This window comes from Ceratotherium simum, chromosome 23 (assembly GCF_057802395.1).
Source record: "Ceratotherium simum simum isolate JZ-2026a chromosome 23, ASM5780239v1, whole genome shotgun sequence".
NCBI classification, from domain to species: domain Eukaryota; kingdom Metazoa; phylum Chordata; class Mammalia; order Perissodactyla; family Rhinocerotidae; genus Ceratotherium; species Ceratotherium simum.
The window spans coordinates 22,481,242-22,497,666 of record NC_141922.1 but is presented as its reverse complement, the minus strand read 5'-3'; the positions used below and the strand labels follow the sequence as shown (position 1 = coordinate 22,497,666).

The 16,425-nt window shown below is 41.3% G+C and overlaps 1 protein-coding gene across 5 annotated transcripts in view; it reads right to left on the bottom strand.

Annotated features, from left to right (window-relative positions):
- The window catches only part of SAMD12 (sterile alpha motif domain containing 12), a 387,706-nt gene that overhangs the window by 323,794 nt on the left and 47,487 nt on the right, over positions 1-16,425 (bottom strand). For all 5 annotated transcript variants that reach the window (XM_087447522.1, XM_087447524.1, XM_087447525.1 and 2 more), the window contains exon 2: positions 15,061-15,239. In XM_087447522.1, coding sequence (XP_087303648.1) covers positions 15,061-15,239 — 179 coding nt within the window. The remainder of the gene's footprint in view (positions 1-15,060; positions 15,240-16,425) is intronic.

Below are 16,425 nucleotides of genomic sequence, written 5' to 3'. Positions count from 1 at the left end.
AAAGTTTATTTCTTGTTTATACAAAGTCAGCTACAAGTCAGCTCCTGGGCATCTGACGTCCATGTGGTGACTTGGTGATCAAAGTCCCTTCGACTTTGTGCTCTGCCATCTGAACAGGTAGCCACCACACTCCTCAAAAAGAAAGAGGGAGTTGGAAGTTTGCACCAGGGTTTTTGCTGCCCTAGCCTGTTAGTGCAGCATGTCACTTTCTCTCACAGGCCGCTGTCTGGAACTAGCGATTCTGGGAGATGGGGAAGTGCAGTCTTCCACGAGCCCAAGAGGAGAAGAGAAGTAGATATTGATGAACACAAGTGACGTCTACCATGACAGCACTGGTGAAAAAAGAAATATGCCCTCATGTCCCAATGGAAAATTTTTTTTGTTGTTCATGTTGAGTCGATTCCAACTCCTAGTGTGCCTGTGTCCAGCAGAGCAGAACTCTGCCTGCTCTCTTTGTGCCATCCTTTCACCATCCATCTAGCGCTATATCAGACTATGCTGCCTGCTATACCTAGTGTTTTTATGGCCAATTTTTTCGAAAGTGGGTGGCCAGGTCCTTCTTCCTAGTCTGTCTTAATCTGGAAGCTCCACTGAAACCTGTCCCCTGCTGGTATTTGAAATACCAATAGCATAGCTTTCAGCATCACAGCAACATACACCCACCACAGTATGACAACTGACAGACAGGTGGTGTGGTTCCCTGACCGGGAAATGAACCCAGGCTGTGGTGGTGAGAGCACCGAATCTTAACCACTACAACACCCGGGCTGGCTCAATAGAAAATTAATATGCCTTGAAGCCTAAAAACTGCCTCAGCTGCTCATCCCAACAACCCTACTCCTCCCCTTTCCTGTCTGCCCATGCAATGCACTGGCATCTTTTCATTAGATGTCAGTAGGCAAGCATAAATGCCAGGGAGGAGTGGTCAAAAATTAGACTGAAAAGAAAAAGTTTAGGATGAGCTATTTCTATCCAAGCACTCTCATGCTGTGCCTTTACACTCCAAACTGAACAGTCTAGCCCTTAGGCTCATCAAAGTCCAATGACGACAGGGCAGAGAGAACAAGAATCACCAAAGTAGCAGCAGCTGCAGAGGCTGGGGAAAAAAAGGATACCAACTCCTAGAGGTGAGGACCAATGGAAAACCCTTTGGTGTCACACATATGCACCCCAGTGTGACAGATGTGACTTCTAATCTATATCTGTAGCTGAGACCTCCCTTGGAAATCTTGATTCACAAGTTTAATGGCTTACTTGACATCTTCTCTTGGATGTAACTCAGAAATCATAAAATTAACATGGTCAAAAGGAAACTTCAGATTTCACCCCAAAGCTTCCCATTAATACCCTCTCTTGCCATTTTTCCCCATCTCACTAAATAACACCAGTGTCTAGTTAGCTGCTAAAACCAGAAACTTCGGAGCCATCCTTGATTCCTCCCTTTCTTTCATGGGTTACACCTAATTACACTTTACCACTTCTATCTCAAAATAAACTTCCAGTTACCCACTTCTCTCCATTTCTATTGACATCACCCTGCCCCAAGGCACCATCACCTCTCAACTCTATAAATTGTTACTTCCTAGTCTCCCCATTTCTACTCTTTTTAGCTTCTAATCACTCCTCTGAGGAGCAGCTAGGGTCTTCTCTTTGTAAGTCCCTCCCCTATCTAAAATCCTTCATTGATTTTCCATTGCACTAAGTATAAAATTCAGACAAAACCACATGATCTCTCCAATATGATCTTGAGCTATTTGTATAAACGTGCCGCATTGGTCATTCTATTCGTAAGCAGGATATGTTCTTCCCTACTTCAGGGTCTTTGCACAAGCTGACCCAGGTCCATGAAGTGTCCTTGCTCCCATCTTTTCGCATGGCTGTTCCTCTTTAACATTCAGGCTTCATTTCAAAAACACCCTTTCTCTCTTTGCTCCTTCCCTCCCCTATCCTCTACTCCATCTTTATTTTATCTCAGTTTCTCAGACTTCAGTTGGTTTCCTTCCAAATATATATTAGAATTTGCATCATAGTACATGTTCGAGATCCAGTTTCGACTTCTGTCTTGCTCACTATAGCATCAACCAGAGAGGGGGTCTAATAGATACTTTGAATGTAGAATATGTGCATATTTAAGGAAATAAGAGCCATTTTCACAAAATAAAAGAGGGTTAACTATACCTTTATAGTACGTCAGGGTCACAAACTAAACTGCTTATACCAGCCTAGCAGGAAACATGAGCGAAGAGGGCCAGCCACAGACAGAACCAAATTGGAAAAACTGCTCATTTAAAAGCAGCAGCTGCTGACAACTCCAGCTGGTACAAATTTAGGCTTAACATTTCCAGATTTTTTAATTTTTCAAGAGAAGTGGAAAATCCGATGCTTTTAAATGGAGAATTTCTGGGCTTTTCCATTGTGGAAGATTGATTTAAACTTTGTGTGGGCAAACAAACTTGGTGGACCCAATATGGCTACAGGCAGCCAATTTGAAACCTCAGCTAAAAAAAATATTCTCCGATCTAGCTTGCCAAAATGTTTTCTAAGGATAATGATGATATTAAGAGTAACAATAGTAGCAAACTTACATTGCGCTTACTACATGCCAGGAGCTGTTTTAAGCACTTTATATATAAACTCCAGTGATCCTAACAACAACCCAAGGAGACGGATACTGTCATTGTCCCTACTGGGCAGATGAAGACAATGAGGCAGAGAGAGGTCAAGAAATTAGCCCCAGGTGATACAGCCAGTAAGCGGCAGAGCAGGGATCAGACCTCAGGCCCCAGAGCCTGTACCCTCGACTGTGTAATTCCAGGATAAATCAAAATAGTGAAATCACATATCCTCTCTAAAATCATTCTCCTTGATAACACATTCAAGCTTTGATGCCTTCCTCTCTTCTGTTTGTTACAGTTCTGGCCTGTTTCTGGCCACCTATAAGAGGTTACTACTATCCAGGCTTGTATAGGGTTAACCCTTGATCTATTGAGAACATGAGAAAAGGCTAGTATCCGATTTTTCCCAAAAAAACAGATTACACAATGTGCAAGTTAGACACGAACATTTAGAAGCTAAACTGCTCAATTATATAAAGAACAAGGAGATACTGAAGTTCAGCTTTGGTTGTGGCATTTGGCCAAAAATCTGCTATAACGATTTGACTTCAGCCTTGGTTTCTGGCAGGCCAAGTAGCCAAATCCCATTTCAACTATATTTTTGGCAACCTTAAACTTGTGTGCAATTAATGATCATTTGATCATAGGTTATTTACATATCTGATCATCACTGCACTATTAGTAACACAAACAGGGATGTTCTTTGGGTTTACTGTCACCATATAAAAATTCCCTTTCCAATAAAAGTTGGCATTCTGGACGCAACTTAGAGTGAAATTCTCCTGGTTTGCTTTATATAGTAAAAGTCTATCAGCCAGCTGAAGATTAAATGTATACTGATGGTTAAAAGAATTCATTTAAACAAAGAGTTGTGCCCCTACAATGTACCAGGCATGGTGGTGAGTCTTAGGGATATGTCATTGAACAAAACAGGTCCCTGCCCTCGCAGGGTTTACACTCTGGTGGATGATGATGTAAAATAATAATACACATAATAAATTAGGAAATGATACACTGTTTTAGAAAGTGATGAGTATGTTGGGTGGGGGAGGCAGTGAGAATAACAGAAAAGAGCCAGGGAGCCAGGGAGTGAGTCAGGGACAGTGGGAAAGAGGTCATTATTTAAATAGAATAGCCCAGGTAAGCCTCTGTGAGGTGATTATGCTGGAGTAACGATTTGAGGAAATGAAGAAGTGCACCTTGTGCATCCTGAGGAAAGGGAATTGCAGGCTGAGGGAACAGCCAGTGAAAAGGCTCGGAGGTGGGACAATAACTGGTTTAATACAGGAGTAGCCTGAGCGTGGAAGCATTAGTAGCAGATGACATGAGTGACTTGCCAGGGGACAGATCATGCAGGACCTGGTAGGCCACTGAAAGGACTTTGGCTTTTAATTTGAGGAAAATGGGGAGTGATTAGAGGAGTCTGAGCAAAGGAACGACATCATCTGATTCTCACATTAACAAGATCATCCCGGCTGCTGAATTGAGATTCATGTTTTACCATGAATATTGTGAAAACGTTGCTCAAAAAAAGAAAACCACAAGGGATAGCAACAAAATTAAGCTTCATTTTGAGAGTTTTACAAACCATCTTCTTCAAGTACAGCCCAGAGCTTTAGTTTATGGGATTGTTTCAATGAAATTGCCTCATGAACTTCAACCAAGATGGCAAGCCCAAGAGTCAAAGTTGTTTTTTTAGTCAGTTATTACTGGAGAGGAAAAAAGGTTAATGACTTGGGGGGAATATCCCCATTAGCACGACCCTGTAGTTGCAGAGCTTGACAAAAATGGACATTGGTCCTTCACTGACTTCAGTTGAGAGACAGCATATTTTCAGTATCATAAACATGCAATATGAAAATCACAGGAGCTGACAGCTCTGAGAAATTATTACCACTGCACTACAATACCAATTTTAAAAAAGTCTGCTTCCTATAATTTTAAGTTGTAATAAATAGGCATTCTTATTAATATTTCAAGTTTATTCTTGTGTGCCAGATATGATGGTGATATTCAACTTTAGCCAAATAATGATTTAACACTCAGGCATCTGGCCAAAATGCATATTTGGTATATGTTATAAACCAAATGTTGGTGTCACCTCCCAAATTCATGTTGAAGCCCTAACCCCCAATATGATGGTATTTGGTGATAGGGCCTTTTGGAGATAATAAGGTTTAGATGAGGTCATGAGGGTGAGGCCCCTTGATGGGATTAGTGTCCTTTTAAGAAAAGGAAGAGAAACCAGAGCTCACTCTCTCCTCACCATGTGAGAACACAGCCAGAAGGCTACCATCTGCAAGCTAGGAAGAGGGCCCTCCTCAGAAACCAAATTGGCTGGCACCCTGATCTTGGACTTCCCAGCCTCCAGAACTGTGAGAAATATATGTCTATTGTTTAAGCCACTGAGTCTATGGTATTTTGTCATAGCAGCCCAAGCAGACTATGATAGTATATATCTAAGGTTACTGTGAAAGCAACATTTGAAAACTATTTCTAATTTGTAAGGCCCTGGAAATAACATTTTAGGTATTATTTAGTACTTAGTGGTCTGATTTTCAATTTAAGTCAGGAGTTCCTAATCATTTAAGGAGAAGCTGCTACTTTTCATTTCCCTCAAGTTCTGACTTCAAGGGATAAAATCAGAGTAGTCAGCTGATGCTTATACTGAGGACCCTGAAGAGAGCTATGGGTGGGAGTGAAGGAAACTTGCCATCTGGAATCTTGGCCAATCCTGGAGGTAGCAGAGAGATCACCAGGTCCTGATCTAGAAGTTAAAGACTACTTATCTAAGTGAAGTTTGGAATGCCTGCCACAAACTGCAAACAGGTATTTGCCTAGTCTTAGAGCAAACCTGACTTTTTGAGGAGGAAGGGTAAGAGAGTGGCTATGGATGCATCCCTTGCTCACCCTGCGGATGATGTCCCACGTGCACCCACCAGTCCAGAAAAGCATTCCCCTGATATGGTCAACCATTATAGGCCCCAGAAGATTTATCTTTCTGCTCAGTGGCAAAGAGGCTAAAGATAATGAAATAACTATGAGGCAAAAGAGAAAAAGACCCAGAGGCAAGGGACTTCTGTGTCACATCAACTGACTTATTCATTTGTCAAAAAATTCATTCTTTATTATGTGCTGGACACTGTAGCAGGCACTGATGTCACAGCAGTGAACAAGACAGACAAGATTACTGCTCTCAGGGGTTTAAATTTTACTGAAGAGACAGAAAATAAACAGGATGATTTCAGACAGGAAAAAGTTCTATGAAGGACATCAGAGTGATGTCAGAGAGTGTGACTAGGGGACGAATTTAGTTAGGGTGGTCAGGCCTCTCTGGAAAGGCACATTTCAGCTGGGACCTAAATGACAAGGAACCAGCCATGCAAAGATTGAGGGGGAAAACATGAGCTGCAGAAAGGATGGCAAGTATCAATGCTCTCAAAAGAGAATGACCTTGGTATATTCAAGAAACAGAAAGACAAATATGTCTGGAGCTCAGACAACCAGAGAAAAGCCCGGTATGAGGCAAGGTTGGGAGGGCAAGCAGGACTCAAATATCTTAGGTTCTTATCATTCATGATAACAAGTCTGGATTCTTACTTTCAGTGCTATGAAAAACCATTAAAGATGCTAAGGAGGTGAGTGGCATCCTCTGATTCAAGACTGCTGTGCAGAGAACGGATCACAGGAGGGCAAGAGTGAAGTGGAAGCCAGTTAAGAGGCTGCTGATGTGGTCCAAGGGATAAGACATGGTGAGGTTGACCCGTGTGATGGCAGCGGAGGTGGAACACGCATGGATTTCAGCATATGTGGGGGGGAGAATGAATGAACATGACGTGTTGATGAATAATCCATCTCTGAATAACAGAATTGCCTATGCCATTTGCGTTTGTTTTTTTTCACATAATACTTTTTTCCAATGCAATCATTATTACAAAATCTTTCTCTTTCTCAACGTATGAGGGATACCAGCACAGTTTTAAATGATTTGTTACTTATTACAATGGCTTTTTTTCCTTTACAACTATAAACTTTTGGCAACTTGTATCCCAATAGAACATAAGCTGTGGCCATTTGTATATTCATAGAGAAGAAAAAAGAGAAAGTAAGGTGTTTCCTTAAAATTATTTGAAGTACCCCTTCCACCCGTCTCCCCACAGTTCCCCATAATATTGGGTGTGCAGTATCTAAAGCTGAGCTGTCCAACGCCTCCCACCAGCTGAGGCACAGCCAAGGCCTCGTGGAGCAGTCAAGACATGTAGACATCTAAACAACAGGTCCACCACTTAACTATCTCGATGAAATGCATCCACTTCCTCCAAGTCACGTAGAGATAGCAACACTCACCATGCAAAGCTATTTACTATCTGGCCCTTTACAGTAAAAGTTTACAAACCCCTGTTCTAAACAGTCACCTGAGTCCAAGTAGTTACAGTTCAACAGCAACTACAGTGTAGGATATTAGGGAAAGCAAAACAAAGATTTACTTCAAAACCTTACTAAACAATATGCATTTTAGGGCCGGCCCCGTGGCTTAGCAGTTAAGTGCACACACTCCGCTACTGGCAGCCCGGGTTCGGATCCCGGGCATGCACCAACGCACCACTTCTCCAGCCATGCTGAGGCTGCGTCCCACATATAGCAACTAGAAGGATGTGCAACTATGACATACAACTATCTACTGGGGCTTTGGGGCAAAAAAAAAAGGAGGAGGATTGGCGATAGATGTTAGCTCAGAGCCGCTCTTCCTCAGCAAAAAAAAAAAAAAAAGAGGAGGGTTAGCATGGATGTTAGCTCAGGGCTGATCTTCCTCACAAAAAAAAAATAGGCATTTTATAAAGAAGATCTTTTAGCAGGTGTGTGCGTCGAGAGAGAGGGTACAACTGTTTTTGCTTTGAGATGATGTGTAGTTGTTAAACTACAATGTCCCTCACTAGCAACTGTCATCAGCCCTCCAGCCATGGGTGTCGCCGAAGGTCAAACACTGCTTTCTTCCACCGCCCTCTGCTGTTTATCTTGCTCTACTGTACACTTCTCTGGTTCTGCTTTTTCTGCTTTTTGAGTTCTTCCCTTGGCTGGGTTGACCAGGGCTCTTAGTTACCTCTAGGCTTTTCCAATGTCACTCAACAAGGACTGGGAGTCTTTTCATCAGAGCTACAGAACAAGCTCACTGCTGTCCTGAGTGCCACCTATGTTTGTCTCTTTCTTGGGTACATGTTGTATATTTGCCTTAACATAGATGCACGCAATCCTGAAATACCGCAATTAGTTCTGACTGTTGTGATTCTTTAACTGCTGCCACGGTTGGAAGCATAGCAATCTTCAGAATTTCAGGCTGGAAAAGCATAGCATTTGGGCAGAGTGCTACCAGACAAGCCATCCCTAGAACTCAAGTGCCCTTTCTTCCAGAGGCCTATCTTTGCTGTGTCAAAACTGTCAATAGAACTGTAACTGGGCTCTGACCCACTCACTGTTAGGCGCTCCGTCTCCCCTGAACACCACCTTCCATGCTGCATCCTCAAACGGCACACACCACAGTTTTAGTAATCAGACACTGTAAACCAAATGGCTCTAAGCACTGGTCTTATATAGATTTGTCAGCACAGAAGAGTGGAAAACATCGGCCATTTGTTAGGAGAGCTATGTTTCAGGCTAGACTGAGCCACTACCAGACTCAAGATCTTGAAGAAGCCATTTAGTCTCATTTGAGTCTCAGTTCCGTCACCTATGAAAAAAAGTAGGTGGTCAGATGCTCCCCAAGGTTCCTTCATTGTTGATGATACCATGAATCTATGGCTCAAATATACCCTATTTATTGTCATACTTTTCAGAGCTCAACACTTTAGCAATAAATGCTTACCTTTTCAAATACAGCTTTACTATAGTTTCTTCTGAGATTTTTCCAAGTGCCCAGTGTATGTGTACTGGGGCCCTGGAACTCACATAGCATGAAGTCATTCTGGCTTGTCTCTCTTGTTCTGACCCTTCTGACAATTCTTAACTAAGTATGTGCTCATTATGTTTCCCATGCATTATGTCCTTTCATATCATTGGTGACATTATATTGGGTTGGCAGCTTCTTTCAGAGACACTCTTGCTCCCTGAGCCAAGAAATACACATAGCCAAGAATTAGATCATTCTATCCCCAAACTGCCACAGACCTTCTCAGAGGCAGCCGAGCAATGTAATTTGATCAAGGTTAAGTACAATCCACCCTTCGTCTTTTAACCCAAGTCAAAATTCTTTTAGCTTTCCGTTTTAATCCCAGATTAACGCTTCCTGCTCACTGTTACAAACGTCCACCAGCTGTCCTCCAGTCAACTCTCATTTATCTGCCTGTGGCTTATCCAAAGCACCAGGCTTTCTCCTCCTCCTGCCTCCAGCACCCAGTTCCAGGCCAGCTCCTCTAACTCTGTGCCAAAGCAATACAAACTAAATTTAATATTAACCTAATGAGAAAAGGCTATCTGCTGCCAAAGATTCACACAATGCATCCCAAAGCCAAAAGCAGGCAATTATTCACTGTTTTAGATGCTGGCATTGCTTCTCCCTTATATAATACAGCAATCAAGATTGGCTGTTTCTCTGAGGAATAAAAAATACATGCAGTGTTTTAACCTCTTCTTCTGCCTAGTCGGCCAGCTTCTCAGTGTAACAGATTATATTTTCTTTTCAAATAAATAAATCATTTGTACATTTAATGTTAAGGGAATATAAAATCCTGGATTTAGAGTCATTAGACTTAGACTTGACTTCCATCTTCCTCTAGTTGTTAGCCGGAAACTAAGTTTCGGCAAGTCATTTAAATTCTTTGTTTTTTCAGCTGTAAAATGGGGATACAAATTTTATAAATAAAATGTGTAGGGCAGTCACACAAAAATGAGGGACACTCAAAATGCCACCAAGACTCTTGATTATTACTCTGACTTACCACTTTACAGGCTCTGGTGAATTGGCATTGCTGGCAATGAAAACAAAGAATTAACCTTTGAAACCCTTATCTTACAGGCATAAACCCACAGTAAAGGGAAGTTTCCTTAAGTTTATAATTTCACAGTGCTGTGTTTAGGCCACTTGTGAGGACACATTCCAGAATTCCAAGATGGGGAACAGCCAGGATACTGCCTGCTGAAGGGCTGATCTTATTCTATAGCCAGAGTTGCCATGGAAACTCCAATTCCAACCAAAGCATTTAGGAATATTACTTTCAGAACAGACTTCTGTTTCAACGTTTTTCTTATGACTGAAGTACATATCCTTCCAGGCCTAAGGACAAGGGTCAGAGAAAATGTTAGCATAGCTCCATTTTTCCATCTTACTCCTATACACAGAGAACTTAAACGGATTCCCAAAGATCAGAGCAGGGTTGTCCAACAGAACTTTCTGTGATGTTCTATGTCTGTGCTATCCAAAACAGTAGCCTCTAGACACATATGGCAACTGAACACTTGAAATTTGGCTGGTATGACCAAGGAAATGAGTTTTTTCATTTTATTTAATTTTAATAAATTTAAATAGGCACATATGGCTAGTCACTGCCATACTCGACAGCACAGAAAATAAATCCATGCTCTTCATTCTAGTATTCACATCCCATACAACTTGGCTTCAAGCTACTGTCCAACCAGTTTCCACAACACAAACTCTGACTCTAATGAGACCGCTGCTGAGCACACCTGAGGACGTCTGCTGCCACACCCTGGCTCAACATACTTAGATTTCATTGCTAAGGGCACCTTCCATTCTTACTGCTGCATATTTGAATTTACCGATATTTGACAACACGGGTCAAGTTCGACTTCTACTGGAATACCCTCTCTGGCAGCCCCATCTCCACTGCTGAGCAAAGTGTTAATTAACCTCTGGCCTGGGCCTGTCTGGGAAGAACCTCAGTCTCTTATATGGCTGTTTCCTTATACCTAGTCTGTAGGAGTTGTGAGTTGGCCTTGGGCCTCCATGACTAGAATGGTAAAAATAGACTGGTGGGAAACAGAGGCTGTGCCTTCTCTGTGTCAAGGAGACTCAACCTCACCTTGGCTCTCATCTGAGGCAGTTGTACATGCCCCTGTGTGGATGAGGAGGCAAAAGAAACTGTGTACTTTTATAACGTATGCATCTCCTGATGAGATGAAAATGCTATACCTCCTATCTCTCTTGCCTTGTATCCACCTGTAAAGCTAAGTTAACGTAGTTTTTTGCATCTCGAACTTGTAACTGCAGCTGTGGAATGGCACACATACTCTCTGGATTCCCAGGTACTCATAAGCATTTAGGACTCACACTGGTAAATATCTTTTGCAGATCTACATTTCAATTGGATCCATTTCTTTTCCAACTAGACTGAATGCTGGCCCAATAATAAGGCTCAAAAATCAGTTTGGTTCTCTACTGATTTCTCTTTGGTCTACAAGAGCTGGAGGCAACTCGTGGCATAGACAACCTCCTTCTGAAATTAGGGTTCTAGTCGTTTGAGGAATTAGGGCGAAGGGTCCCAAAATCACATTCTAAGAGAAAAGCAAAAAAGGATGATTTTTCCCAGAATAGATATTTATACATTTATAGATTGAGAGATACATTTTTAAATTATGAAAGCAATACAAATTTCAGGTCAAGACAGTAGATTAAGCTCATGCTACAATCGCCCCTCAGGCTCTAGAACCTTAAATACTAGAAAATATATTTTTAAATTCATATAAGACCAAGCTTGAAATCAGGGAAGAAAAATCTTTAGGTGTCAGAAACCCACAGCAACAGAGTATGAAGCTCACTATGCCTGTTGGAGATCTGGAACAGGTGATGTGCTGAGGGATTGGTTTCAAAGCCCAACATGGCTGGGCTCAAAGTGGCAGAGCCCACAGGCACGATAGGGAGCTGGAACCAGGTTCCCTGTGTGAGGCCTGCAAACGGGAAAGCACGTGTCGGGGACGGGGGAGGGCTTGATTTGCATAGTCAGTCAGTAGCAAAGAGCTAGAATGTCAAATTGAAATATAATGTAACACCTGGTCAAAGCTGTTCCATCCCAAAAAGTTCAGGAAGAGACAAACACAAAAACACCTCATCACTGCTTGCTTCAGCAGCACATATACTATAAAAGCACCTCATCAAATGGTCTCCACAACCCAAGGCACACACAGTCCCCAAGATAACTCTCTCTCTTGGCAAATAACCTACCAGCAAGAATTAGAAACCATGGGAGGACATACAGCACCCCACAAGGCAGAATGCTGGCTCAACAGGAAAAGTCACAGTTGACCTACTCAAGTTAATAGGGCAATCTGAAAAGGGCTTTAAAACAAATATGCTTAAAAGAATGCATATCTTTTTTTAAAAGTCAAGCAAAACAGAAGTGGAGGAAGAGAAAGTTTTCCCCATAATCTCAACTTCAGATATAAACTGCTGCTCAAATTGTGGAGTCAACTCTTCTAGACTCGGTCATGCAGAGAAATAATACAGAGACAGACATTTTTACATGAATGGGACATGCTACACATACCTGCCTTTCTCCTCCCCTCCCCAAGTTAAAATATCATCACGCTCATTTTCCTGCATAAATACTGCTATAGACTGAAGGTCTGTGTTCCTCTAAAATTCATATGTTGAAACCTCACTCGCAATGTGATGGTATTAGAAGGTGGGCCTTTGGGAGGTGATTAGGTCGTGAGGGTCGAGTCCTCAACGAATGGGATTAGTGCTTTTATAAAAGAGACTCCAGAGAACTCTTTTGTCCCTTCCCACCATGTGAGGACACAGCGAGATGATGCCATCTATGAACCAGGAAGCGGACACTCATCAGACACCAAACTGGGCGGCACCTTGATCTTTAACTTCCTAGCCTCCAGAACTGTGAGAAATAAATTTCTGTTGTTTATAAGCCACTCAGTCTATGGTATTTTGTTACAGCAGCTCAAACAGACTAAGATAAATACACACAGGTCTGCCTCACCCTTATAAAGGGAAAATTCTATTTCACTGCATAAATACACATTGTTTCTTTAGCTAGTGCCATGTGAATAGACATTTAGGCTGTTTCCAATGTTTTCATATCACAAACAGTGCTCGAGTGACCATTCTTCTGCAGCCATCTGTGCACATCTGGAAGATTGTTTCCTTAGGACAAGTTCCTAGAGAGGAAATTATTGGCTAAAAATTACACACATTTAAAATTGATAATTACTATCAGACTGTCCGACAGAAAAGCTGTACCAATTTACATTATTGAGCGGCTTTAAAGGCATGAATTTCCAGCCAGAGGTTTTTTTTTTTTTTTTTTTGGTACATTTAGAGTAGGTCAAGTTACCAGAGGTTCAATTATTTACCCAAGAAAAAAGAAGATGACTCACAACTCCAATAACTCCCTAAATGCAACAGAAGAGAACATTTAAATGCGTCTGTCCACGCATAAAACTAGTTCACATTGTCTGTTGTACAGAAACTTCAGGGTATGTGAAACTGCGGGTCTGCAGTAAGTCCTCTATGAAAAACGTCATCAAGTCCTCCAGGAAAAATGAATATATACTTTGTCTAAGCTTTAGAAAGCCTCTAGTCTGTTGACTCCTAAATATGATGTCAATGTGAAAACACTCAGAATTCCCTTTTCAACCCCATTTGTTTGGGGGTTTCATTGTAGATGATCTGGATAAACTCAAATGAATCTGGTTTCCGATATGTGGTCTATTCCTGAGGAAAGGTTCATTATAGATTACTACATTCTCAGTGAAGTATGTTTTCAGCAAAGCAAATAAAAAGTCATCTAGAGGCAAAGGCAAGTGGTACCAACACAAAAATTCAAGATTTACTACAATACCACATATTCCAAATAATTCAGAAGTCATCAAATCATATCAGATTTGAATCAAACTTTTTACATTACCAATCTGTTTTGCAAATAAAAGATAATCTGGAAATGTTTAATTAAAGTTGAATTAAAATCATACAAATATCATTAATTTTTTTCTCCACTCTAATTTTTAATGTTTTAAGCAGCCTTTTGGAAAGGGCCTACTCAGACAAACTCTATCTTCCCAGTTAAAGAAGAACCTTAAGACCTTTTTTCCTCGCTCCTTCAAGATGCCTGTGCGGCATCAGAGATTGATGAGGTTTAGATGTGATAATACGGCTCACTTATTTCCAACTCTGCTCACAAACCAAACTTCAGTGATCATCAACCAATTTCCTCTGAGGTGCAATTTCTCTCAGTCATTTCCCACTCTCACACACACACACACACACACACACACACACACACACACACATACTGTCATCAATTTTAATTATCCACACTAAAGAAGGGAAGCAACAATGGTAACTATTCAAAACTGTAGATAAAGCAGAAAAATTCACATTTGATTTTGGAAGTCACTTTTTAGGGGGAAAGATGTGGTTATTGTACGACAGCAAAGTGACCTTTCCACTTAAGGTTTTTCTTGGGTGACTGCAACATTTGCTTTCCCAGGCATGCATATATACATTCACTCAAACATTTGAAAGGAATTTCCCTTGCAGGGAATGCACAAGGGAGAAACCAAATGCCATCTGAAGACTAGTTCTCTCAATTTCCAAGGAGCAAACTAATATGAACATCTTCAACACTGTGCCCCCAATATGAACATCTTCACTGATTTCAGACAAAAATCCATATAGTTCTAATTACACTGTGGAAAGTCTTTAAACGGGGTTGTTCTTACTAAAGAATCATCTACCCTACAACTCCCAGTTTACTAATGTCTGTTTTGTACCTACATCTAGGCTCAAGACTGAAAAGAACAAAGTATCCTGCAACAAAATAGAAAAATTATATTTTTCATTAATTAGGGTCCTGTTTACTATCGTCTACCTCATCGAATTATCACGGGGACAAAATAAACCAATACATCAAGAGTCCTTCGAACAGTACCTGGAATATATGTGTATGTTTAACAAAATTTCAGTTGTTATTACTAATTAACAGTATTTGTCATCAAAAGCCCCTCATCCCCATGCAGCCAACTGGGTCTTTTACAAAATACTCTCACATGCACGGTATTATTTCGTCTGTTCAACCTGATTCAGAAAGGTAGTTTTTATGATACCCATTCTATAGAGGAAGAATCTGAGGCTTAGAAAGTCACATGACTCGCCTATCATCATAAAATGATAAATCTGAGCCTGGCAAACAAATCTTTCAGCTTTAAGACCAAGGAGTTCTTCTCTATAGCCCATTCTATACCACACCATATCTAGAGCCTCATGGCATGAGACTGACCACAAATGTGTTTCAATTTCACTCCAAAGGGGATGTAGTCAATATTTTCATTTATTATTGCTCATAACCAAGAAGCAGTGCTCATTTAACCGAAGATACAATGGTAATTAGTGAAAACACCATCAGTTCTTCTCTGCGGCTGGACCACAAAACATCCAAGCTGCAGCTTCAGAATCTCCTTAATATATTGGATTATTACCTACCTTAGCCGTCTCAGCTTCTGTCTGCAGTCGTTTGGGGGTTCCTTTTTGGTCAAGCACCTTCTGGAAATTTTTGCTTTTAATGGATTGAGATTCAACACCTTCACCTTCAATTTGCAGTTTAATACCTTCAGCACAGGCAGGGTGATCAATACCCCGTGGATTCAAGCCGCAGTGGAGAGCTAAGAGGAAAAAATATAACTCAGAAAACAAATTGTAGAAACAAGCCATCCATGAGAGGCAATATTTCATCTGGCCTAAGTGGGAAGAAACAAAGCATTTGTGAGATGAGCGGTGGTGTCATAACTATGGGAAATAATCTGGTGAAGAGGTAGCATGGTATAGCGGGAAACCCTGAGCTTTGAAATCAGAAAGACTTACCAGCAAATCCAGAAACCATCAGTTCCAAGTGGTCTGACATTGAGCGAGTTACTAATCCCCATGTTACAGATGAGAATACCAGATCAGGCAACTTTCCTACTGCCTCCCACACAGGCAATTATCTCAACCCCAGTAGTTTAGCTTATCCCTCTGGCTCCTCCGTCTGGCAAAGTGCTCATTCCCTCCCCCTTCTGAACCTTCTCTACCTGTCAAGCATCCACTCAAATCTACCCTCCTGCATTCATTCAAATATTTCTTGAGCACTTACTATGTGCCATCCCTGGGTTAGATTCGGGAAACACGGATTTATATGATAGGTGTTACCCTCAAAGAACTCACAATCCAATAGAAGAGACAGACAAAAGAACTACTGATTTTAAGAGTTATTACTGCTACATGGACGAGAAGGAAAGATCAGAGTGAAAGGTTCAAGAGAGATATGAAAAATTGGAAGCCACCAGGCTTAACTAACTCTCTCCACATCCACTAACACAGACACCCCCACAAATAAAATCTAAAGCCCATTTTCTAAGGATATTTATTCATTCAACAAATACCTACTGAGCCTCTCCTATGCACCCATTATCAAAGAAATAGCAGTGTGTTTTATGGGAACCATACATTCCACCTAGATGACCTCCACAAACCACCAGGTGTGTGTGAGTATATGTGTGTGTTTATATGCACATGCAGCACGTATGTGTGTTTTGAGGTCCCTAGTAATAAATTATCTCACCTTCCTGTGACCTCAACCCTTCAAATTTAGTTCAACTCTCGTCCTTATCCCCTCCCCTTTGGCCTCAGATGATTTAAGGCCAGAACCTTAAATCCCCTCCCATCTCCCTCAGGACTTTACTTCACTGATAATCTCCTTTTACCGAACATCTTCAGTTTTCCCCTTTCTCAGCATTCTTCCCCTTCAACCCACTTCTGCAATTCTAAAATTCTTTTTCCCTCTACTCAGCACCCCATCCAGGTCAGGGTTGC